General features: G+C 43.7%; 2 protein-coding genes across 2 annotated transcripts; both read right to left on the bottom strand.

Moving 5' to 3' along the window:
* Window positions 1–564: 564 nt before the first annotated feature.
* Window positions 565–3073, bottom strand: LOC147001110 (uncharacterized). The gene is made up of 3 exons (XM_085830396.1): window positions 3069–3073; window positions 2232–2374; window positions 565–1802 (listed from the first exon to the last, which is right to left on the bottom strand). Exons 1-3 carry the CDS (start codon window positions 3071–3073, stop codon window positions 565–567), a joined length of 1386 nt encoding a protein of 461 aa, XP_085686522.1.
* An 869-nt stretch (window positions 3074–3942) lies between these two features.
* LOC147001109 (zinc finger protein 439-like) lies at window positions 3943–24824 on the bottom strand. Its single transcript, XM_085830395.1, has 4 exons — window positions 24693–24824; window positions 4965–5091; window positions 4702–4762; window positions 3943–4042 (listed from the first exon to the last, which is right to left on the bottom strand). Exons 1-4 carry the CDS (start codon window positions 24822–24824, stop codon window positions 3943–3945), a joined length of 420 nt encoding a protein of 139 aa, XP_085686521.1.
* Window positions 24825–27315: the final 2491 nt, after the last annotated feature.

Raw genomic sequence — 27315 nt, 5'->3', positions numbered from 1 at the left:
TATTTCAATTTTTTATTAGATATTTTCTTCATTTACATTTAAAAAGCTATCCTGAAAGTCCCCCTATACACTCCCCCAACACTGCTCCCCTACCTACCCACTCCCACTTCTGGGCCCTGGCATTCCCCTGTACTGGGGCTTATAAAGTTTGCAAGACCAAGGGGCCTCTCTTCCCAATCATGGCAGACTAGAACATCTTCTGCTATATATGCAGCTAGAGACATGAGCTCTGGGGATATTGGTTAGTTTCTATTGTTGTTCTGCCTACAGGGATGTAGACCCCTTCAGCTCCTTGGGTACTTTCTCTAGCTCCTCCAATGATGGAACTGTGTTCCATCCAATAGATGACTGTGAGCATCCACTTCTGTGTTAGCCAGGTATTGAAATAGCCTCACAAGAGACAGCTATATGAGGAGAGTATGTGTTCTTTTATGATATTGGAGATGACTGTGACCTGCAAAGGCATGTCCACATTGATAACATTCATAGGGCTTCTTTCCAGTACATTTAGTTTTCTGACGTTGAAGATGAATGTGACGTGCAAAGGCTTTACCAATTACATTCTTAGGGTTTCTCTTGAGTATGTGTTCTCTTATGACACTGAGGATGACTGAGTTGTGAAAAGGCTTCTCCACATTGATTACATTCATAGGGTTTCTCTTGAGTATGTGTTCTTTTATAACATTGGAGTTGACTGAGTTGTGAAAAGGCTTTACCACATTGATTACATTCATAGGGTTTCTCTCCAGTATGCGTTCTTTTATGATATACGAGATGACTGAGTTGTGAAAAGGCTTTACCACATTGATTACATTCATAGGGTTTCTCTCCAGTATGTGTTCTTTTATGATATTGGAGACCATTGTGACTTGTAAAGGCTTTACCACATTGATTACATTCATAGGGTTTCTCTCCAGTATGTGTTCTTTTATGACATTGGAGATGACTGAGTTGTGAAAAGGCTATACCACATTGATTACACTCATAGGGTTTCTCTCGAGTATGTGTTCTTTTATGACATTGGAGATGACTGAGTTGTGAAAAGGCTTTACCACATTGATTACATTCATAGGGTTTCTCTCCAGTATGTGTTCTTTTATGATATACGAGATGACTGAGTTGTGAAAAGGCTTTACCACATTGATTACATTCATAGGGTTTCTCTCCAGAATGTGTTCTTTTATGATATTGGAGACCATTGTGACTTGTAAAGGCTTTACCACATTGATTACATTCATAGGGTTTCTCTCCAGTATGTGTTCTTTTATGATATTGGAGACCATTGTGACTTGTAAAGGCTTTACCACATTGATTACATTCATAGGGTTTCTCTCCAGTATGTGTTCTCTTATGACATTGGAGATGACTGAGTTGTGAAAAGGCTTTACCACATTGATTACATTCATAGGGTTTCTCTTGAGTATGTGTTCTTTTATGACATTGGAGATGACTGAGTTGTGAAAAGGCTTTACCACATTGATTACATTCATAGGGTTTCTCTCCAGTATGTGTTCTTTTATGATATAGGAGATGACTGAGTTGTGAAAAGGCTTTACCACATTGATTACATTCATAGGGTTTCTCTCCAGTATGTGTTCTTTTATGACGTTGGAGATGATTGTGACATGCAAAGGCTTTACCACATTGATTACATTCATAGGGTTTCTCTCCAGTATGTGTTCTTTTATGACATTGGAAACGACTGCGTAGTGCAAAGGCTTTACCACATTGATTACATTCATAGGGTTTCTCTCCAGTATGTGTTCTTTTATGACATTGGAGATGACTGAGTTGTGAAAAGGCTTTACCACATTGATTACAATCATAGGGTTTCTCTCGAGTATGTGTTCTTTTATGATATTGGAGACCATTGTGACTTGTAAAGGCTTTACCACATTGATTACATTCATAGGGTTTCTCTCCAGTATGTGTTCTTTTATAACATAGAAAACTACAGCTTCGTGCAAAGGCTTTACCACATTGATTAAATTCATAGGGTGTCTCTCCAGTATGTGTTCTTTTATGACATTGGAAACTACTGCGTAGTGCAAACACTTTACCACATTGATTACATTCATAGGGTTTCTCTCCAGTATGTGTTCTTTTATGATATTGGAGACCATTGTGACTTGTAAAGACTTTACCACATTGATTACATTCATAGGGTTTCTCTCCAGTATGTGTTCTTTTATGACATTGGAGATGACTGAGTTGTGAAAAGGCTATACCACATTGATTATATTCATAGGGTTTCTCTCGAGTATGTGTTCTTTTATGACATTGGAGATGACTGAGTTGTGAAAAGGCTTTACCACATTGATTACATTCATAGGGTTTCTCTCCAGTATGTGTTCTTTTATGATATACGAGATGACTGAGTTGTGAAAAGGCTTTACCACATTGATTACATTCATAGGGTTTCTCTCCAGAATGTGTTCTTTTATGATATTGGAGACCATTGTGACTTGTAAAGGCTTTACCACATTGATTACATTCATAGGGTTTCTCTCCAGTATGTGTTCTTTTATGATATTGGAGACCATTGTGACTTGTAAAGGCTTTACCACATTGATTACATTCATAGGGTTTCTCTCCAGTATGTGTTCTCTTATGACATTGGAGATGACTGAGTTGTGAAAAGGCTTTACCACATTGATTACATTCATAGGGTTTCTCTTGAGTATGTGTTCTTTTATGACATTGGAGATGACTGAGTTGTGAAAAGGCTTTACCACATTGATTACATTCATAGGGTTTCTCTCCAGTATGTGTTCTTTTATGATATAGGAGATGACTGAGTTGTGAAAAGGCTTTACCACATTGATTACATTCATAGGGTTTCTCTCCAGTATGTGTTCTTTTATGACGTTGGAGATGATTGTGACATGCAAAGGCTTTACCACATTGATTACATTCATAGGGTTTCTCTCCAGTATGTGTTCTTTTATGACATTGGAAACTACTGCGTAGTGCAAAGGCTTTACCACATTGATTACATTCATAGTGTTTCTCTCCAGTATGTGTTCTTTTATGATATTGGAGACCATTGTGACTTGTAAAAGCTTTACCACATCGATTACATTCATAGGTTTTCACTCCAGTATGTGTTCTCTTATGACATTGGAGATGACTCCATTTTTTAAAGGCTTGACCACATTGATGACATTCATAAGGTTTCTCTCCAGTATGGGTTCTTTTATGATATTGAAGATGAATGGGTGTTGGAAAGGCTTTACCATATTGGTTATGTTCATGTGTTTTCTCTCCAATTTGTCTTCTTATATTACTTTGGAGATGACTGGGACATGAAAAGGCTTTAGAACGTTCATTACATTCATAGAGTTTCTCTCCACTATGATTACTTACATACCTGCAATGAAAATTGGCACATGTGATATGTTTACTACATTAATTTCCCTGTTCAATCATTTCATCAAGATGAATAAAGTTTACAAATTGGTCTACTGATAAAGATGTACCAGATCATCTGGTTTTATCACTTTATATGTTCATGGTGTTCTCCCTCATTATGGGTTGTTTTGCATCTTTCGAGATATCTGTGATGGTTATTTCATGGCTAACATTTATAACATCCTTTTTATACGGGATATTTATATGATGTATTACATCTATATGAGGAAAATAGAACAACTCATAGCTTTATAACAGTAATTGCTTTCATAATTTTTTCTGTAGCGTGAATTTTACCACATTTGACTGTGAGCCAGGACAAACAAAACAATTTCCAAATTCCTAGTACCCATAAAGATTTTCTACAGTGTGAGCTTGGGGAAGTTCCCAGTAAAATTAGAAAACCAATTCATTGCAAACTTTTATCATATTCAGAATGTCTACCAAAGATAGAATCTGACAATTTTCTCACAGTCCTGGGATAGAAAGTGGTACATTGCTTCTTTCAATATTCCTATGCTCACATGGCTTTTATTCATTGTGACACATGATATATATATTAATAGAAGAGTAACAGATGAAAGGTTTCCAAATTGCATTCACACTGTTTGACTTTTTATTCCTCATAGACGTGTAATATATGAATTAAGGTTTCTCCTATGACAACACTCTTGACTCTCATAAACTGTACCCTAAACAAATGATCAATTTCAGTATAAGAATATGAGTATCACCAACTTTCCCATGGATTATTTGCTTATCAGAAGGTTTTGGATATATATTTATCACTATTCGATGTGCGATGTCTAAGTCTTGTATGTCTATACACATCGTCAGATCAGTATGGCTCTACTAGAGGTACAAATTGAATAAAGGTATCCCTTAAGGCAATGTTTCCTCGTCTTTTTTTTTTAAAGGAATGATTTGATAGATAAATCAGATAACTACATCGAAGCAGTACATTTTTTTAAGAATAGTATTATTAGGGCTGGCAAGATGGCTCACTGGTAAAGAGTACAGACTGCTCTTCCGAAGGTCCTGAGTTCAAATCCTGGCAACCACATTGTGGCTCACAACCATCTGTAACAAAATTTGATGCCCTCGTCTGGAGTATCTGCGGACAGCTACAGTGTACTTATATATAACAAATAGATAAATATTAAAAGATATTGTAATTATAGTTACACTTCAAGTATTGACATTTTACACTCCTGCTTTTCTTTAGAGCTTCCATATCACAGTAAAATTTCCTTAGAGGCATAATTGCATAAGATTTAACATGAAAATTACCTTTCATTTCTTCTTGAACTTTGAAAATGTCTTTCAATATGATGGTTTTCCCAAGTGTAGCCTAAAAGACAGTACCAGAAAAATGAATGATGCAGTATTGGAAATAAGGCAATATTCAAGGTACTGTGAACTTTCGCATCACTGGACACTATTTATTCAGCTCAGTCTTCCTTGTTCTCAATTGTAATAACAGATCACCATCACTAACCAAGAGACATGTTTTCGAACTATTTTGAAAAGCAAAAGAAAATTCACACTTATACCTATAACAGTGAGGTTCCAGTAGGTCTCCAGCATCACATCTTTGTAGAGACTCTTCTGGGAAGGATTCAGCAAATTCCACTCTTCCCCAGTGAAGTTCACGTGCACATCATCATAAGTCACTGCATCCTAAAATATCACATACAAGTGTACATCACAAAGCATGGTACTGACATCACTGTAAAGCAAATGTACGCTTCCTTGACCATATATTCATGTAATTCTGGTGCTTCCTCCACTGACTACTGGACACAGAAGTTATAATCTAAGTACCGTAACATTTTAAAGGAAATTGAGTTAAAGGTTCACCTGTGTTGCTTATGAACATTTTAAATAATTAGGGTAAAGACTTTCAAGAGGAATTTCAATTGAGAGGGAGATGTAGGGTGAAAACAGATCAACAGTACTGAGGACATATCCCAGAAATTGTAAGAAGAATCACTAACAAGAAAAATCATGGACAAGCAGGGTGTATTTGTTCATGTCTTTGTCCCAGAAGTCACGGGCAGGTATACGTCATTGAGGTGGATCCCAGTCTGTTCTATGTAACACATTCCAGGACAGCAAAGGTTACATATTAAGATCATTACTCCACTGCAAAAATCAACCACAGAGACAAAAATGATAGAAAGAACTCAGTTGTTTACTACAGTTCCTACAAAGAAGTATACATTCCCTGCACTTATGTACTCATCTAGCAGAAACAGGAAGTGTACTGCTTTAAACTGCAACATTAGTAAAACTTTACTAGCAATCAAGGCACATTTAATGAACCAATGGACAGATGAAAATATTAGTAATATAAGTGTTGAACATAAAAAGCAGCATAAGGCAGGAGAAAGTGATAACTCAGCCGTGGAAGCTCTTGCTGGTCTTCCAGATAACAGTGGTCAATTACTAGCATTCATGTGACTCATGGCTTTATGAACAGGAGTCCTGAGTCCACCTTCCAACAACACTAACAATGTGGCACACATGATATTCATATTCACGCACACAGGGAAAACACACCTATTTATTTAAAAAATTCAAAACAAACACAAGAGTTTGGGGAAAGATCAAAACCCAGAATACAATGACTCTGAAGCTTCAGGCAGTATTGATGTCATGAGCATATGCCATCCTAAAAAATAGACTAGACTCTATGTGCTCATGGGGTACATAGGGGGCCCCAAACCCACTCATAGGAGCAACAGAGGAGATTGGGAGGATGGAGTCTGTGAGGGCAGGGACCTAGAGTAGGGATCATGATCAGGGTGATAATGAATATCTAAATTATAGGATAAACAAAAAAAGGAAAGAAAGAAATAGGAAAATTATGAATGTATATACAATTTCATCTTCCCCAAGATGAATCTAGAAAGGCTCCTGCACTGTTCTAATGTCTAAAGTCTCTGCTGACACTCAAGACAATATCTTGACAGCCACATCTTGCAAAATCAGAAAGGAAGTTATATCTTTCCAACACAAAATGGCACTGAATACCCCTGCACATTCCAATAGATAGGAATGTGCACATAGGGAGAGAAGATTGGACCAAGGCAAGAAAAACAGCACGGCAAACACCAAATCCTATAGCTTTGTCTCAAACACATTGGACTTCAATTGCTAAAGGCATAGATGGTGCTCTTTCTGTAACTTCTCATACATCTCTCAGTTTGGGTACTTCATCTCCCTGTAAGCATCTCTCCATGGCAGATTTCTCAATGTGTTAGTTTTCTCTACAACCTGTGGTCACAAAATGCAACTCAAACATCAACCGCACCACCTAAATGCAAGGAACTCAAACAGAGTCTTCCCTGGGATCCTGACTTTGTCAAAAGATGACTGGAGTGGTGCTAAACTGAAACCATAGAGAAAGAATCTATGACCACGCTATTTTCATCTTTCAGTTTCCAGAAACGGCACAATGTGGATGATCCTGTGAAGTTTGGCTTCTAAATTAATGGACCCTGTCTCCCTTGGACCACATTTGCATCCGATTTTGTTTAAGGTTCCATCCTGGGATGAGGAAACACTTTGAATACTCCTTCTATTAATTTAAAACACTGCAAGCAGGAGGAAGTGCTACACTTAGGGTACCTTCATAGGCACATACCCACAAGGCCATTTGCTCCATTAAGTTCATAGCCACTTTATTTATAACAGTTAGAAACAGGAAAGAATGCAGATGTTCCTCAACTGAAATGTGGACACAAAAATACATGTTTCATTTACAAAATGGGATGCTATACAGATATAAAAAACAAGGGCATCATGAATTTTGCAGAGAAATGGGTACAATTAGAAACTAATATCTGGAATGAGGTAACTCAGGCCCAAAAGGACATGCATGTACATACTCACAAGTGAATAATAACCATAAGTACAGGATACCCACACTGCACTTCATAGACCTGAAGACAGTAAACCACACAAGGCACAAATGAGCATGTTTGAATCTCACTCAGAAGGTGGTAGGAAAGAGACAGAAGTGGCAGGTAGAAGGGAGAAAACTGGATGGGACGGTAGTCAAGAAAGAAGGGGAGTGTTAAACAGGTGTGGTAAGAGACAAGAGAATGACAGAAAGCCAGGAAAATGAAATGAAATCAGCAGATGCTGGGAGGGTTAGGGTAGAGGCATCTGTCGAATGTGCCTGAGAATATGAATGGGAGGGCACAAATGCAGCTAGGGAGGTGATCTTAGCTTAGATATATAGCATTGAGTTATGGACCATGAAGAGGTGACACCTTGTAGTCAGACAGAACCAGCAGTGAAGTGTTCAGTACACCAAGAAAACCAAATACCTTTCCTCCCAAAATTTGTTCTGTCTGCAAGTAAGGCAGGCACAAAGATGTGGAGAGCCGTGAGCAATCGCCATTACACAATGGCATTGGCTTCTGCTTTGCCTAACTAGTAAACAAGCCTTGTGCACAGGTGCGAGAGTGAATTTTCGCCAAGTCACTGCACATCTCGGGGCGTAGTAATGAGGTGATGGGCGAGCAACAAATCAGGTGCTGACAGGCCATGCTGAGGGTTATATAAGTAGCACCATTTTCCGGGTTCTGGGTCTTCCCTCCTGAAGAAGCAATAAAGCTTTTGTTGCAGAAGAATCCGGTTGTCCGAGTGTGTTCTTGCAGTCGAGAACAATAGCTCGGGACAAGCGGCGCCGAGAACCCGGGAACTTCATACCATCACTGGCACAAGGGAGACCCTCAGTTAGCGGGGCGGGTTCAGAACTGCGGGACACGTAAGGCTCTGTAAGGTATGTTCGGTCTTGAAATTTCTCCAGACTTAGAGGCCCTTTTGTGTCTTTTCAAGGGGCTCGTTCTTTTTCTTTTGATTACGTACTGCTTACTCCACCGCTGGAACTGCTGACTGGTTCTCAGTTGTGGTCAGGCACGATTAGATAAAAGGGCAGCGAGCAGTATGGGAACCTCCCACTCCGTGGTGATCGCCTTAGGGTCGGTCTTGAGGCAGTGTGGCCTAAAAATCGCCACTAAAACTATAGAGGGCTTTGTTAAAGAGATAGATAGCTTGGCACCGTGGTATGTGAGCTCAGGGTCATTAACTATCGCCTCTTGGGAGAAACTGAAAGGAGATCTAGTTAGGGAACAGCAGAATGGTAGACTTAAAGCAGGGACCATGCAGTTGTGGGAGCTGTTAAGATCGTTAAAAGACAAGGATTTTCAGCAAATGGTTGAGGCAGGGCAGAGGGTCCTGGGCGAGGTCCAAGACAGTCTATCAGAGACAGAGCGGGGAGAGAGTTTAGGAGTTCTGAGAAAACAAGGTGCACCTAAGAATAAAAGCCTTTCCATGGGCCTTGAGCCCGAGGAAAAGAGAAATAAGGGAAAGAATGCCCTGGGAGAGTTTAGAAAAAGGGATGGAAAGGGAGAGACAAAGAGAGATTGAGCTGGGGAGGCACCTAAGGGAAGGAGCCTCTATCCGCCATTAGACAAGTTCAAGGTACTAGCTGTTAGTAGCTCAGAATCGGATGAGGAACTTAGCCCCTCTGAGGAAATAGACTTAGAGGAAGAAGCGGCTCACTATGAGGGAGAAAGATACCAGCCAGATGAAAGACGAGCTAATCAGTCACAGAATAAGACAAAAGCAGCTAGAGACAAATGTCAGCTCAATGCACGGTCTCTGGGCCCTCGACCTCTGGGTCCTAGTGCACCTCCGCCCTATGTGCAGAGGTATCATTCAGACTCATTCATTCCAGAAGAGGAACAGAGAAAAGTGCAGCAAGTGTTTCCGGTCTTTGAAGGCACAGATGGCAGATGCATTCACGCTCTGGTGGAGTATATACAGATTAAAGAACTTGCTGAGTCAGTCTGTAACTATGGAGTCAACGCCAATTTTACTATAGTGCAAGTCGAAAGGCTTGCTACTCTGGCAATGACTCCAGGGGATTGGATGACTGTAGTAAAAGCAGCAGCCCCTAATATGGGAATGTATCTAAAATGGAAAGCTTTGTGGCAAGACCCCTGCCAAGCACAGGCAAGGGCCAATGCCGCCATTGAAGGGGACCAAAGAACAGGGACTTTTGAGTTGCTTACAGGTCAGGGAAGACATGCTACTAACCAGACAAATTACCATTGGGGAGCGTACTCCCAGATCTCAGCTGCCACTGTTAAGGCATGGAAGGCACTCTCTAGGAAGAGAGAGGCAAGTGGACATTTGACAAAGATTACTCAGGGCGCCCAGGAGTCGTTCTCAGACTTTGTGGCTAGAATAACTGAAGTGGCAGGGAGAATTTTTGGAGACCCAGAGGCAGCTATGCCTTTAATTGAACAGTTGGTCTATGAACAGGCTACGCAGGAAAGCACAGCAGCTATTACACCCAGAAAGAGCAAGGGATTGCAGGACTGGTTGAAGGTTTGCTGTGAGCTTGGAGGGCCACTCACTAATGCCGGTTTGGCAGCTGCCATTCTACAAGGGCAGAAGCATCCTGATACGGCTGAGCTCAAACTCTGCTATAATTGTGGTAAACCAGGACACTTAAAAAAAGGACTGTAGAGCCCTTGTCAAAAGGAGAGCGCCAGGACTGTGTACTAAGTGTGGGAAAGGGTATCATTGGGCCAGAGATTGTCGATCAGTCAAGGACATTCGAGGCAGGCCCCTGCAGCCAGGATTTCCTCAAGCAGTAGAGAATGAGGCCATTCCAAAAAATGGGTATCAGGGCCCCAGGTCTGTAGTAAATGGCCAAGTAACATCTAAACAGTATAATGAGACATCACCCCAGGTTGTAGAGTGTTTGGTGGTACTGGAGGTCCTTGAAACATTCCCAGGACCACTCAATATTGTATCTGATTCCTTACATGTGGTTAATGCAGTTAATACCCTTGAAGTTGCTGGTTTAATTAGACCCTCTAGCAAGCTTGCTCACAATTTTCAGCAAATTCAGTTTGTCCTGTTACATTGAAGACATCTTGTTTATATTACTCATGTCAGGGGTCATTCTGGCCTTCCTGGCCCCATGTCTCATGGGAACAACTTGGCAGACAAAGCCTCTAGAATCGTGGTGGCTGCTCTGTCCTCACAGGCAGAGGCTGCAAGGGAGTTTCATAAATGCTTCCATGTGACAGCTGAAACTTTACGCAGCCGTTTCACTTTAACCAGGAAAGAAGATCGTAACATTGTCACCCAATGTCAAAATTGTTGTCAATTTTTGCCTACTCCTCATGTACGGGTAAACCCCCGAGGCATCAGGCCATTACAGGTCTGAAAAATGGATGTCACTCATATTTCCTACTTTGGAAGAAATCAATATTCACATGTTTTCATTGACACCTGCTCAGGTGTTATGTGTGCTACACCTTTAACAGGTGAGAAAGTCTCTCATATTATACAGCACTGTTTAGAAGCTTGGAGTGCTTGGGGCAAGCCCACAATCCTTAAAACTGATAATGGGCCAGCATATACCTCTACTAAATTTCAGCAATTTTGTCATCAAATGGATGTCACTCACCTGACTGGCCTTCCTTATAATCCTCAAGGACAAGGCATTGTGGAATGTGCCCATTGTACACTCAAGTCTTATTTTATAAAACAAAAGGGGGGAGTTGATGAGACTCTGCCCTCAGTGCCAAGAGTAGCTGTATCCATGGCACTCTTCACACTTAATTTTTTGAATCTTGATGATCCAAGTCGCTCTGCAGCTGATCAACATAGCTCAGACCCTGATAGACCAAAAGAAATGGTGAAATGGAAGGATGTCTTATCTGGTCTGTGGAAAGGCCCGGATCCTATTTTAATAAGATCCAGGGGAGCTGTCTGTGTTTTTCCACAGAGTGAAGACAACCCATTTTGGCTGCTGGAACGACTCACCCGCAAGATATTAATCAAGGATGGTGTGGAAGATGCTGACCTCCCGAGGACTGCTCCTGATTCTGACAATGCTGAACTTGTCTCAGGTTCCTAGTATGATGGGCGAACAGAGATGGGCTATTCTCTCGGCTTTCCCTAAACCAATGCCAGTTCGCCATGATGCTATAGTTTTTCCAAAATTCTTTACTACTATAAAAAACTGGACTTACCATATTTGCCATTTGACCCTTTATGGGTCCCGTTAGGAGAAAATCACTCCCTCCAAGAACAGGGTTCCCTATGTTTTCAATTATTGCAAAAGGGGGACTGTATTCAGCTCAATATCCGTATGTTAGGATCATTTTTGGATAGTGGGACTGTAAATTTCACCCAACCCGAAGAAAAGGAAACAATGATATTATTCATGTTACATGGTTTTGGTGGCAATCGACAGTCTGGCTAAACGGTACATTCCTGTCTCCCAATTGGAATGAGATGGAGCATCCTCGTCAACCCAGGATTGCTCCTCATTGTGGTGGAGAGGAGGTAGGGGAGTTGCCACCATGGTCAGACTGCCAATCGTCTGTAGCCAGATGGATTGATGAGCACAAATATTTTACCTTCTCCCCCAATATGTTGTTTGGGCCTGAAGAAGAGTTTGTAATGAGAATGGGCCTCTTCTTGCAGGACTGCAGAATGAGCCCTTACTGCAAATGGCTACTTTGTGGGATTAATGGAAGCTGTACAGATCTTAATCCCCTTGTTTTCTTAAAAGGAGGTACTGTAGGAAAGGCCATTTACACTGGTCTCTCCAATTATACCCTGATTGGGGCATATGGACCAACAAAATATATATAATTCATACTGAAGAAATCTGTGGTTTAAATAAGACACAGATTAATCCAACCAGCTATATATCGACTCCAGTATGTGTCTATCCTCCCTTTTGTTTATTTTGTCTAATGATTCATTTGAAAGCTGTGTAAATAATTCCTGTTGGATTTCTCAATGTTGCGATGTAACAAAGGACACTGGCGCCAAGGTGGCCCATATCCCACGTTGGATCCCTGTTCCAGTGGAAACACCCTCCACCTTATCCCTGTTTCAACAAAAAAGAGATTTTGGCATTACTGCTGCCGTGATCATAGCAATTTCAGCCAGTGCAGCTGCTGCTACAGCTGCAGGGTACGCTATGGCTAGTACGGTCCAAACAGGCACAAAATTAAATCAGCTTTCAGTCGATCTGACTGATGCCATCAATGTCCAAACTTCTGGTAGTGCCCAGTTGAAGGGAGGGCTGATGATTTTGAATCAGCGCCTTGACCTGGTTGAGGAAAAGATAGGCATCCTATACCAGTTGGCCCAGTTGGGTTGTGAAAGAAAATTGGGTGCTCTGTGTATTACCAGTGTCCAGTATGAAAATTTTACTCGTGCAGCTAATCTGTCTAGACAGCTCTCCTTGTATCTTGCAGGAAATTGGTCCGAGGGGTTCGATGAGACTCTTAAGGCCCTGAGGGCGGCAGTTTTAAGGATCAACTCAATGTGAGTGGACCTTTCATTGACAGAGGGCCTCTCCTCCTGGATTTCATCTGCATTTTCTTATTTTAAAGAATGGGTGGGGGTAGGTTGATTTGGTACTGCCATCTGCTGTGGACTTGTGTTCATGCTCTGGTAGCTTTGCAAGCTCAGAGCCCAACAAACATGTGACAAGGTCGTCATTGCACAAGCACTTGTGGCCACTGAACAAGAGGCCTCCGCCAAAATCTGGATTATCTATGCTCACGGATTAGTAGACATTTGAGTTCTTCATATTTAGGCTGGCCTCTTTTGTAGAGTTCGCCCTAGGTCATTTAGTAGTTACTGTCACATAGCACTGCGGTATCCAGGGACGGGCAACTTTCCTCATGCACAGATCAACCTAAGACACGGGGCCCGGTGGGGATAGGGTTACCCTATGATGGGAAAGGCTGTGACATTAGAGGAACAACCTAAGACCTAAGACAGGAGCCACAGCAGATGGACATAATTACACAGACCTAGTCCAGCCTCATTTTAATAAAACAAAAAGGGGGAGATGTGGAAAGCCGTGAGCAATCACCATTACAAGATGGCGCTGGCTTCCGCTTTGCCTAACTATTAAACAAGCCTTGTGCGCAGGTGCAAGAGTGAATTCCTGCCAAGTCACAGCCCATCTCGGGGCGTAGTAATGAGGTGATGGGCGAGCAACAAATCAGGTGCTGACATGCCACTCTGAGGGCTATATAAGCAGCACCATTTTCCGGGTTCTGGGTCTTCCCTCCTGAAGAAGCAATAAAGCTTTTGCTGCAGAAGAATCCGTTCGTCCGAGTGTGTTCGTCCGAGTGTGTTCTTTCCGGCGAGAACAATAGCTCGGGACACAAAGTTGAAACAGAGACTGAGGGAATGGCCAAACTATACCCTGCCCAACTGGTAACCCATCCCATGGGCAAGCACCAAGGCTGGCATTACTGAGGATAATTTGTTATACTTGCAGATAGTAGCGTAGCATCATTGTCCTCTGAGAATCTCCATCCAGCATCTGACTGAAACATATGCAGAGACCCACAACCCAACATTGGACAGGGCTCAGGGAGTATTTTAAAAGAGTTGGGGAAAGAATTGAAGGCCTCTGAAAGAATAGGAAGGCCATGAGGAGACCCTCAGAGACAACTAACCTGGAACCTAGCAGACTCCCAGAGATGGAGCCACCAACCAAAGAGCACACACAGGCTGGGATGGAGGCCCCCACCATCCAGAGCAGGACATATCCCTTAAGCTGTTCCTGTCTGTGCAAACTCTTTCCCTAACTGGGCTGCCTTGTCTGACCTCAGTGGGAAAGGATGTGTCTAACCCTGCAGAGACTTAACCCTGCAGAGACTTGACATGCCATAGATGGTGGATACTCAACTGGTTCCTACGCGCTCTGGGGAGATAAAAGGGAGTCAGTGATGAGGGACTGTGGAAGGTGGAATGGGATGGGTGTACCGATATGAATGTAACTTGAATAAAGAAATAGAATGATTGAACAAATACTTATCAATAGAATAAAAATATACAAATCAGGCGATAATTTTTACTCAATACTCAATATCTCAGGGCATAAGCCAAGTACAAAAGATTTTTTTTTTGGCCAAAATATCACACAAATGACCTCTTCCTAAAGTTTTCAGTCCATTTTCCACTGAAATAGTATGACCTCAACTTCGTGTGGCTGCATTACTGTCAACACTCCAATCTTCCAGACCCTATGGGAACAACCGATTAAACTCCATATACAGCTTTCTATGACTTTTGCCATCTCAATTTCTGATATTTTCCATATTCCTTCAAAAGAGACCATAGATTCTGTCCAGCAGCAAAATCAGCTTTTGAAACAATTGCTGTTGTTGTTGTTATTTTTTTGTTCTACCTTGCAACTCTGCTGCTGTGATGGTTTCCTCTGAGCAGAAGCATCTCAGGTAATAAATGTTTGTTTTACATGGTTCTGTCAGATCATAGCCCACCATACTGGGAGCTCAGTCTAGAAACTAAAGCTACAAAATGAAGGCAAAAACATTTGACAAACACTACTTCCTGCTTTGCTTTCTTGCTTGGTCACTCTCTCATGCTCTGTAGCCTCCCTCAGCCTTGAAGCAGGCTGATCCAGACTTTGACCTTGCTGCCACTAAGAAGGAGATTACCTAGTGTCTTAGTCAGGATATCTATTCCTAAACAAACATCATGACCAAGAAGCAAGCTGGGGAGGAAAGGGTTTATTCGCCTTACACTTCCATACTGCTGTTCATCACCAAGGAAGTCAGGACTGGAACTCAAGCAGGTCAGAAAGCAGGAGCTGATGCAGAGGCCATGGAGGGATGTTACTTACTGGTTTGCCCAGCCTGCTCTCTTATAGAACCAAGACTACCAGCCCAGAGATGGTCCCACCCACAAGGGGCCTTACCCCTTGATCCCTAATTGAGAAAAGGCCTTACAGTTGGATCTCATGGAGGCATTTCCTCAACTGAAGCTCCTTTCTCTGTGATAACTCCAGCTGTGTCAAGTTGACACATAAAACCAGCCAGTACACCTAGGGTAGAGCCTTCTGACCTTGATGGCCCTATTTGTCTTCTCTAAAACACTGCTTCCTTCTGAAAGGTCCTTGAGAGGTTCTGGAGACAAGCCCTGTAGATCGCCTATGGGCTGGCTCCAGGCACCAAGAATGGGCTGTTGGGGGATGGGCCTACCCTCTTTATAAGCAGAGACTCTCAGTGAACTTCAGAGGCTTTGAACAGAAAGTTTGTCTTGGCCTTGTTGTTTTGTTGCCCTCTGATCTCTTTCAGCCCCTGGCTGCCTTTCAGGGGAACCCAGTTCACATGGCTACAGGCAGCTAAGATGCTCACCTAGCTCTCTCATCCAACCCACGACCACTTGTTTCCCAATATTGCCACCCTTCCTGGGAGAGTCTTCCTATATCAATTATCAACACTATCTCTCAGAGACATAGAAACCAGCCATTCTGATGAGGGCACACCTGCAACTGAGACTCCTTCAGATGACTGTAGCCTGAAATGTTGAGTTAAAAGAACTATGACAAAGAGACAATAATAAATGAGAAAGTTGTAAAATTCCAAAACCAACGATCTAACCATCTCATTACAGGACCCCTGCCACCACATCAGGGAGTTGGAGTAGTGTCTGAGCCAGGATAAAATGGGAAGGGCTCTTTGCTCAGAGCATGGGAAGATACAGTGGAATGGGGAGAAGAGAGGCTGCACTGCTCTGTGGTGACATGTCCTTCACCCTGGATTCCCAGGTCAGTAAGCCCTAAGAGGAGGCCAAACAGCTGGAAGGTGAATAGAGGAGCAGATTGCCCCACAGACCTGGAAATAAGACTGCTGGTCTAAGGAAGATATGTTAACTTTGCTGGAAGGGATGAAAAACAACCTCCCATATACTGACAGCTCCAAGTTCAAAACTACAGAGGCACATATAGACTAAGAACAGGGTTGTGTAGAAGGTCTTTATCCTTTCCACCCTGTTTTGCAGAGTCTGATTTTGCCCTGAATGCAGTCATAAAGAGCTCTCTGTCAGGGGCAATTTAATGGGTACAGGTCCTCTTGATAAGAAGGACTTAACCCATGGTGGAGGGTGAGTAACTATATTAATTGGGATGGAAACAGTCTCACTTCCTCTCTCAGTAAGAGAACACTAAAGTGGCACAGACATAATAGAGGGAGACGAGGGGGCGGTGAAGGCTACATAGTAGATTCCAACACTTGTACAGAGGAGAAAATGGCAGGTGTGAGCCATGGAGCAGAGTTCCAAGACTGCTGTAACTTCCAAGAAATTAAGACCAGGGGCAAACAACCCCTGTTCCAGACCCTGGAACATTTTCCTAGCCCTTTCTTGCCATGACTCTCCAGCATTTACACTTCATTGGAGTTCAACATTCACTTTGTTCATCTCCCTCCACGAGTACTCAAGAATAATCAAAAACCAAGGTACACAGACACATTTCTGACAGTCAGGTCACTGACACAAAGAACAGCAATGACACATCCTAACAGCGGTCTCTCAACCCTTCCTGAGGGTCTTGGGGTTCCAGTCAAAGCATCAAGGTTTTATGCCCAACTCACAGAAACTGCAAAACCAGCACAGAGCCGATTGCAATGCAAACACACAGAGGTCTTTTTTATGAGCTTAGTAACAAGGACTCTCAGCAGTCAAACTACCATTAGATACAAACTGAGAGATCAAGTCTAGAGGTTTTGAGTATATATTGTAGTTACAACAAGAGTGGGGAGTTTGCATACAAATCAGCATTGTTAATATTTTAAAAAGTGTATGTCTGGCATAATGTGCAGGAAACAAGCAAGGGGGGGGGCAAAAAAAAATCTGACAACCATGATGGGTAAGCTGTTTTTGTCTTTGTTTACTATAGGAGGTCTTAGTTCCCATTGAGCTGAGGTCTGAACCCCAGAAGGGTGATAATTCCCTTACTTGACAAGGAAGGCATTAATTCCCTCAAGCTGCTGGAACTCAGGCTCCTGCCTAAATTACTGTTCCCCACCCCCACCCCAGCCACCACAAGAGAAGCCTGGCTAAAAGTAAGATAGGCAATGTCCCAAGCTTCTGACCTCCAGGCTAAACCCCTCCCCAGTTACCTAGCAACAGTAAAGCCCATAAAAAGGACTGTTCAGCCCCTCCTATCTCTCATGCTCTCTTGCTCCTTTGTTCTTTTACCTCTCACTTCTCTTCTCTCTCCTCTTTCCTTTTTCTTGACTTCTCCTCTCCTCTTACTCTCTTTCTATCTAGACTTCCCCCTTCTAGCCTTCTAGGGGGGCCTCTCTCTCTCTCTTCTACCTTCTCTCTTTCTCCCTGCCTTTCTATAATAAAGCTCTAAAACCATAGAATGTCTCTGCTCATCAAGGCCCACTGACCTTGGAGGAAGGGATAGGCTTTCTCCTAATGAGCCCTTTCTAATCTCCCCATGGAAGGCCTTCATGTGCTCCAGTCAAGATCCACTGTGCTCACTCTCACAGGTGTGGGAACCTCTCATCCCTCATCCCTCTCTCCCATAACCCCAGGGCTTTAGGAAAGTAGCCCCGGGGCTCCCAGGTTGGGCTGCCCCTTGTTCAGACCTGAAGAGTGGGTCAAAGGCTTAGATGCACACCTGGGGCTGAGAGGTGAGTGTATGGCAGTTCTCCCACATCTCTGTCCAGATCATAGGTGGAACTCTGGCAGGGTGTGGTCCTTCCCCCTTTCCTTTCTTCCCCAGGGCCCCGTTTTAGTTCCCAACACATTCCAGCTCAGGCATCAGCTGCCTGCTCCTGCCCTCTGTGAGCATTGATCCTGCATTACCAGGATAGCCCTTTACCCAAGGTGCAGTGGAGTTATCAATCTGAGTGGGAGGGTGCCCAGGCAATGAACATTAAAGAGGGATTTTAGGAAACAAAAGTTTTGTTTGTGGCTCAGTGCTGGGCTCAGGGAGACTGCAGCTCCCTTTCACCAGATGATACCAAACAACCCTGGGAGGAAAGCCAGAAATGTAAGGGAAACACTGTTGAGCCGTCTTGGTAGCCAGCACATCACCATCAGTGGCAAAGTAGAGAAAAGCCACAGTTGTATTAGGACAGGTTCTCTAGGTAAACATATCTCAAATCAGAATGAATTTCTCTATGGATACAGAAAGGAAATTTAATAGATTGTCTCTCTAATGTCTAATATAGAAAGGCTCTCAGCCAAGGGAACTTAGAAAAATCAAGGACGGGTTATCTCATGTTGCAGGATATTGCAGCTGATATTCACTATGTACCAGAATTCTGAAGAAATAAGGACTTAGTACTTACACTAACGAAACCCACCTCTGTACAGTGAAAGGACATAGAAGAACCAACCAGAGTGGTCAGAACTCCTGTTTTGTCAACTGCTGAAACCCAGAGTCACATGACTCCATGGTGCCTATATGACCTCTCTCAAAAATGAATAATCTTAAATAAGCCCATTTAATGCTTTCTTACTTTATAATTACTTTTCTTTATTCTTTGAAAGTGTAATATAATCTCATCGTTTCTACTCTCTAAGCGAACCCATATATCCCTGTTTGCTCTCTTTCAAATTCATTACCTCTCTTTTCATTTGTTATTTTATTTTATTTTTTTATTTTTTTATTTTTTTTTTTTTTGGTTTTTCGAGACAGGGTTTCTCTGTGTAGCCCTGGCTGTCCTGGCACTCACTTTGTAGACCAGACTGGCCTCGAACTCAGAAATCCGCCTGCCTCTGCCTCCCGAGTGCTGGGATTAAAGGCGTGCGCCACCACGCCCGGCTTAAACGGCTTTTTTTTTTTGGGGGGGGGGATTTGTTATTTTATACATATATGTATATTCTCTAAATATATAAACACAGCCTGCACAATCTGTATAATATTATTTATATGTCTGGCTGGCAACCAACTGGCAAAAGCACATTTTCTTAACATAGAATTAAAGCACGTAAAAACACTGGTTATATCCAGGCGCGGTGGTACACATCTTTAGTCCCAGCACTCAGGAGGCAGAGGCAGGCAGATTTTCTGGGTACAAGGCCAGCCTGGTCTGAGTGAGTACCAGGACACACAGGGCTATACAAAGAAACCCCGTCTCGAAAAAATAAAATAAAATAAAATAAAATAAAATAAAAACCAAAAATAAAAACAAACAAACAAACAAGCAACAAAGGAAATGTCAGCCGGGCGTGGTGGTGCATGCCTTTAATCCCAACACTCGGGAGGCAGAGGCAGGCGGATTTCTGAGTTCGAGGCCAGCTTGGTCTACAAAGTGAGTTCCAGGACAGCCAGGGGTATACAGAGAAACCCTGTCTTGAAAAACCAAAAAAAAAAAAAAAAAAAAAAAAAAAAAGAACAAGTCCTCCTGACAGCCAATCTTCAGAGTAGAACTGGTCTCTACCACTAAGGCATGCTGGACAGTGCCACTTTTACCTTGGAGATGATGCTTCAAGTATCATCAGGGAATGACACCCAGTTCAAAGGACATTTCTACACTGCCACCACTGCAGACAGAAATGAATCCCTACTCTTTGGTGGTCTCCCCACTTCTCTCCAAGGCCTAGGAACAAGCACTGAAATGTCTTTAAACTGTGAAGCAGTGACTGGAGAAATGGTTTATTGTAAGAGAACTTCCTGCTCTTCTGGAGGTTCCAACTTTCATTCCCAGCACCCACAACCAAGCAATTCACAGCTGCCTACAACTCCGGCTGCATAAGCTCTGAGGGCATCTGCATTCTGAGTGTCACACACAGATACAAATTAATAAAAAGTAAATCCTAAAGAGGAAATCAGACCATGGGAGTCTGAGCCCCAAACCCTATAACAGCTTTGCGCCACTCCACAGCCAATGTGCAAATTCTCTCCCCAAGGTAAAGACCAGTGCTATCTGGACCTAAGCCACCCCTCCACACAGACAGGCCCCTCTGCTCTCCCTCACCTCTGATCACAGGTCTTTTGTCTGCCCTGATAAATCTCAGCCCTTTTCCAGGACTCATCTATGCCTAGGTCTTTGCAAGCAGGCAGCCTCTACATTCCAGACTGCTCAAAGGTCACCTCTGCAGAGATGCCTGTCTTGACTTCAGTTTCCTCCCCTCCAAAACCACATCCTTTCCCCAAGTTATGCATAACCTTGATTCATCACTACCTGGCACACAACATGACATAATCACCTGTCTATCAGTGATTATCAACTAGGGAGGAGCCTTTTACAAATATAAAAGCTCCAGGCCTCACCCAAATCATATGAAATCAGAATTTAGGAGACAGAACCAGGTTCTTCCAGTCCACAGACCCCCCCCCCCACACACACCCGGCAACTCTGAACACAGCCAGGACTCAGGGCAGCCTACAACAGTACTTTCAAACCCTGGTGCACACACTGCTCCTGAGAGTGCTGTTAAAATGCACACTCTATTTCCACAGCTCTACCATGAAACCTGAGGCTCTGCAAGTTGCATACCACACTGACTGGTGGTGTCTGGTGAAGCATTTTGCAGTTTCAAGGGCCTATGCTCATCAACAGGACTTCCTGCAAGTATGTAAAACAAAGTCCTGAATCCACATCATGCAACAGAGTGGCCATCAACCCATGTCACCACCAAGCATCTGAGAACAAATAATGTTAGCAAGGAGCTGACTTCATTCTTGGGCTAAAATGCTGACCAAAAGCCAAAAGCGCAGTCCCCCACCATGAAAGGCCTCTGTAACTTCTTGGCCTAAGCAGACTTCTACAGCCTGGATGGATAGGAAAATTCCAAAAAAAGGCCTAGTTGATCACCAGCCCAAGAGTGGATATTTCCCTAAGGTAGGGACACAGATATGGAAGACTGGATTAAACCACCCAGGAGCCTCTAACACCAGGCTTCCATTCAAGGCCCTTTCATCCACATCCCTGATCAAATATAAGCATTCCCAGTGTTCCTGTTCTCTATATCATCACCACAGATGGTCTGATCACATGTAAGCAGTCCCAGTCTTCCTGTTCTCTACATCATCGCCATAGATGCTCTGATCACATGTAAATGGTCCCAGTCTTCCTGTTCTCTATATCATCACCATAGATGCTCTCACAGACATGGCCTCACGTCACTGATCTGCCTGGAAAATAGGTCTCTCCCCACGAAATCACATATACTTTCAAAGAGAAGAGATGTCTAATCCCTTCACCTAACACACAGCAGCAGGTCCCAAATGAACCACAGCAAGAGCTGGGATGCACAAGGAGTGGTATCATAGTAACTGCACTACTAATCATAAAAGAGAAATTGAATTCTGCTGGAGGGAAACCAATTCCACCCTAACTGATTCAAGACGTTCCAGAGACACCAATTCAAATTTAAGGGAAGCATAAAATGATGACCTGTTAACCTACTCCCTTCCAAGGATACACTGAGAAAAAGGGGGCATCCTTCTGACCATAGATACAAAATCTGTTACCTGGGATTCTGAAGGAGCTGGTTTACAAAGAAGTCACAAAGGACTACAACTCAGAATCAAATGCAAGGCCAGTTCCCACTGGAACTGCTAGGCGGAGCCTGACCCCATGAACAGCATCCCCTGGGAGTCTGTACAGTCCAGATGTTCATTCTCCTTTTGCAGTTAGAACAGCAAAGCAATTTCCAAGGTAACCAAGGACAACAGAATAAGAGACTCGTGGCCATGGAAGGAAAAAGTTAAATTTTAATACTTAAGAGTCAATATCAAATTTATTTTAAAACTACATCAATGCCAAATGAGCAGGGTAGGAATGAATGGAGCTATGAAGAAGCCCTAACAAACAACAGGAGTGTCCCAAGAATGCACACAATGTTTCTCTATTTCGAGAGTATTTTGAAGTAACCAGAGGCTTAAATAAACTAAGATATAAAAATCAAAGCTGGGAAGAGGGTGGGGGGTGGCGCAGCTCAGTTTTCAGATTTATGCCACAACTACTCATTTTCTCCCTTATTTCCAAAGCACAAAGCTGACACCAGTTGCACTCTGCACTTTGCAAACTGTGCAGAGTAAGTAACCCAGAGAAAGTCAACAGGAAATCAAAAGTTTCAAACCAGCTACACTCTCACCTGTTACCAAGACAATAAGCTCCTTAGAGAGAATGCATGGGGTCTGGGAAGACAGCTTAGGGGGTCTGGTGCTTGCTACACAAGCTTGTGAACCTGCAAGGGGATCCCCAGGATTCATGGGGAGCAGAGAAAGGCTGTGGGGAACTTATTCAGCAAAGCATTGCAAGTTCAGCCTCTGTGCTCAGTCAGCACAGGAGACAACACACACACACTCTCACAGGCACACCTAGGGGGAAGGACAACAATTTCCATTTATATGCACACCTTCATCCATTCATCCATTTTCTCCTCCCCTGCTCCATTCTTATTCCATGGTCTATATATTAACTACAGTGAAATCTGGTAAAGCAGCTACCATTTACTAAGTCTACTGGGTACTGTACCAGAACCTTTAGAAATAGACATGATTATCGAGATAGTGAAGTGGACTGAAAACTGTAAAAGAGTGTGTGGGTGGGGAGGGTCTCATCCCAATTCATACACCTGGAAAGTGATGGAGCCTGACTTGGAGGTGGCTGATCTAGCTATGGGCAGTTTTGAGAAAGCACCATAACTAAGCATTAGAAAAAGCCATGCAGTTTGAGTATGCAGCATCCAGCCAAATTCAAACTCCACTTGCTGTGTCTATAACCTGAACTAATCTCTTAGCCTCAAATTCCTTATCTGCACAGCAGGGATAGATATTAAACACAACAGTTTGATACCTGTAATACAGGCCACGCACTGGAGAACTACTGACATTCTAGCTACGGGTATACAAGCCAAGAAAGCCTATTTCAGTCAGAAAATGACAATGGCTAGACATATTCTCCATCGGAAGCAAACAGGTTTGCCAAAATTAATCACATAAGTTTACTAATTCCTTAACTCATTAAGTAGAAGGCCAGGGAATAATTTTTTAAGTTGTATTTCTATGAAATTCATAACATTTTGTAGTCACAAAATCTACTCTAATGTCTCATTTCACGATAAAAAGACATTTGCTTAAAGTCCAAGTATTGTGAACATGGTGTGTTACTTACTACACTAGAGAGAGAACAACATTTTGTATTGGAAGTGAACATTAAATAATGTAGGAGGAGAAAGAAAACATTATTTTAAGTAATCCACACTGAGTCCTTTCACCCTTCAAATTAGTTCATACACACTATTATCTTAGAGCGGGTGCTGGCTTTACTTAAAATGAGACAAGCCTGCAAAGATTTCAGGTTTTCCCTGTTTCCAACTCAAATCCATTTTCTGATTAGGAGGCTGAGTGAAGCCAGCCTGCAATTTAACAGAATGACCAAATCCAGTCTCTCTTTAATCTACCCAGTAACTGAGCTCTTGGGTAATCTCCTACACTGCCTGGAAAAGCAGCTTTGGGTTCATCCAAAATAAACTAAAATTAATCAGAGAGAGGCCATGCCAACTTTAATTGCAACTCCTATTTGCCAGGCTTTCCAACATCTGCCAGTATTACTGATACCTAACTGATTCAATACAATGAGAGAAGTGTCCTAGCTTTATAAACATGGGCTTTCTTTTAAGGACATCACACACAAGTGTCCTTTCCACAGAGGGAATCCTACCTTTTTTGATGTAATTATTTTCATAAGCATTAATGATGCATTTTCGAAACACTGTGACTATCTTCCTAGTGCTTTTCAAGGCCCTCATGGGGGAGGGGCTCTCATCCCCCTCATCCTCCACCTGCCTCATTAAAGGCATCAGTGGCACCTAAAGGCCAGGCTGAGAAAAGTGGACTAAAGCAATCTGCTCTCACTGAACTCACTACAAAAGATTTACAAGCACATCTTTGGGAAGAGGGGTGAGAGGAAAGAAAGGGGAAGAGGATGAAGGACAAGAATGGATACCCGAGCTCACTTCCAAGAGCAGGATGCTGAACCTAGTATTTTTCATTGAGTCTAGTCCTGACTGTGTAGGTCTACAAAGACAAATATTTTACACGAACTAATAATAGTCTAGTTTTTTGTTTGTTTTTCAGGCGAAGCCTAATAGCAAATGCTTTGTTCAGGCAAGGGGAAAGGATGTAACGACATAGCTTAATTTGAAAACTCTCTGAACAACAAGCTCTGGCACAAGTATTTTAAAATATCTATCCCATATTAAAATTCTGAGCAAAGGAAATGTAGTCTTGGGTTCACTTAGCTACACGTGTGTGTCTCGTTCTCCAGCTCGTTCTCTGGCTGGATGCACAAAGCCTACAGAGCCATGTGGGCGCAGGTGGAGGGCACTGGGTATCTGGCACCAGGCGCGGAAGCCTACCGAGTGCACAAGGCGCAGCGCGATCCCAGCCGCCTTGCCTCCCGCCCCGCGCTGGCGACGCTACCGCTCACCTCCTCGATGGCCATCACGGTGTTCCGGCACTGGGCCGTGCGCGTGGTGAAGCTAGAGGCCGTGGGCGCCTTGTAGTCCTCATGGGTCTCGGCCACGAATTCCGACACGGAGATCTGGTCCTGGTCCGGCATCACCGGGGCGCCGGGGCGCGGACTGCCGCCGCCTCCGTCGCCCACGACGCAGGCTCCAGCCACCGCTTGGGGAATCGGACAAAGGGGAGCGCGGGCCCGGAAGTCGCCGCAGGGCGCGGGAGCCACCACTGGACGCCCCTTGGCAGCAGGGGCGCGTGCAGCCCACAGCTCTGCCCGATGTCCTCCGGGAGACGCCGACACCGAGTTCCCTGCGGGCGCGAACAGCCAGGGGGAACTGCGCGCCACCAAGCCGATCGCCGGAAGGCTGGGAAGCGGTGGCCTTCGGGCGGGGCGGGGCGGGGCAAAGGTCTGGCCGCCAATCCGGGCGCTTGCCGCCCCCACGCTGCCAGGAAGTGGAGGCCGCAGGAAGAAGGCAAAGTGCGCTCCGGGCCTGTCAGTGGCTGTGGGCCATGGCCTTGTGTCTGCCTTCCGGACGTCCTAGGGTTCGAAGGCGCGCCCTCTCATAAACTGCGGTGCCCGGCTCCCACCCCGCTCCCGCCATGACCACTAGCAACATTACCGAGAGGGCTTGGAGTGGAACCGGGCATACTAGCTTCCCGGCTGGAGAGGAGCCCACCCTTTTGCTCCCCAATCCCACCGTTACCCTCAGAACCCCCTGAATTCTCCACCAGAACTTAAGTGAAGGGCCAGTGAGACATTGTGGGTAGCTCGCCCCCTACAGGACAGTGAAATCCTCGAGGGCACTTTAGTGGGACAAGATGTAGGGACAGTTGGGGATGCAAAGATAGGGACCATGTTCTGTGTGTGCGCCTTCTGCAGCCTTAAGAAGCCATGGGTAAAGGCAGGTGTTTTGCATAGGGAGTAGACCATGGTACAAGCCGAATGGGAATTCAAACCCATGACCTTCGACTTGGAAGAATACTCCAACCCCTAGTAAGCATCGTGTTCCCTAAGCTTGTACAATTAGGGACACTCCCAGTTACTTGATGACAGTTTTAGGGTGGTAGGACAGGCTTCACCCTGAGAAAATCATAGAATGCACTGATGTGCTGTGCGAAGTGGGGGATACCCAAAGAGAACCAGAGGTAGAGCATAAGGGGGGTATTGTACCTGATGGTTCTCAGAGAGTACCCCAACTCACAGCTGACTGATCACAGACACAACTGGGCCACTAAATCATCTGAATTAGGACATTTTCTTCTATATCTCATTCAGAAATTCTCAGCTGTATTTTAAAAACCCAGAGGTTCTGAAGACACTACTCAAAAATCACACCCTCTAACTCCCTAGGCAAGAGGCATGGTTACTGCTGCTGCCAACAATACAGCCTAGAGAAACTTTACAAAAACCTTTTGTGTGTCTGAAAAGGAGGGAATGTGAGGGACATTGTAAACCCAACATGGGAAATAAAAGTGGTCTCCTACTGCCATAGGACAGTAGACCAGTCAATCTTTTTAAGGCTCCCATGTACAAATCTGCTGTATGAGGTGGCAGCTGGGTTCAGACATTATGTATGGCTTCTGGTATTTTAACAGCACTGCCTGTGAATAAGTTCAGACTTCAAAAATAGCTGTGCCAATAGGTAGCTTTTATTCCTATGATAGGCAATAAATTGCAATTCCAAAACTCTCTAACTCTCTGCCACTTTCCACCATTGTGAACATCCTTCCATTTAGTGTCTCAGGGACACACCTATCTCAGCATGTATAACTCGAGGGTATTGTGTTATAGTACAGGCTCTCCTGCACGAAGCAATTTTCTGATCCCTCTGCCCCTCTTCCCACCTATAAGTCCTTTTGTTCTTCTCTGAAATTGAAGGATATTCCCTGTAACGTTTCAAGGTTATATTTTTGGAGACCTGGTCTCTGTGATGTCTTGGGAAGTTAAAAGAAAATAGTGGTTTTCCTTGGCATAATATAGTACCAATCAAACGAATCAATGTGTTTAACATACACACACACACACACAGACACATACACACACACACACACACACACACACACATACACACACACCTACACACACACACACACACACACACACACACACACACACACACACACAGACAAACACACAAAGACACACACCCACAGGCACACACACACAGACACCCAGACACACACAGGCACATACACACACAGACACACATACACACAGACACATACAAACACACAGACACAGATACACACACACAGACACACACAGACACATACTCACAGAGACACACACAGACACACACACACAGACACACACACAGACACACATAGACACACACAGACACATACACCCACAGACACACATAGACACACACAGACACATACACCCACAGACACACACACACAGACACACACACAGGCACACACAGACACTCACACACAGACACACACAGACACACACACAGACACACACAGAGAGACACACACAGACACACACTGACACACAGACACAGACACAGACACACATACACTCGCAGACGCAGACACACACAGAGTCACAGACACAGACACACACACAGGCCCATACACACACA

The sequence above is a fragment of the Mus caroli genome, unplaced genomic scaffold (genome assembly GCF_978045245.1).
Source record: "Mus caroli unplaced genomic scaffold, Mus_caroli_1 scaffold_14, whole genome shotgun sequence".
In the NCBI taxonomy this organism is placed as follows: Eukaryota; Metazoa; Chordata; class Mammalia; order Rodentia; family Muridae; genus Mus; species Mus caroli.
The sequence above is the reverse complement of the archived record's forward strand: the minus strand, read 5'-3'. Positions and strand labels throughout refer to the sequence as shown.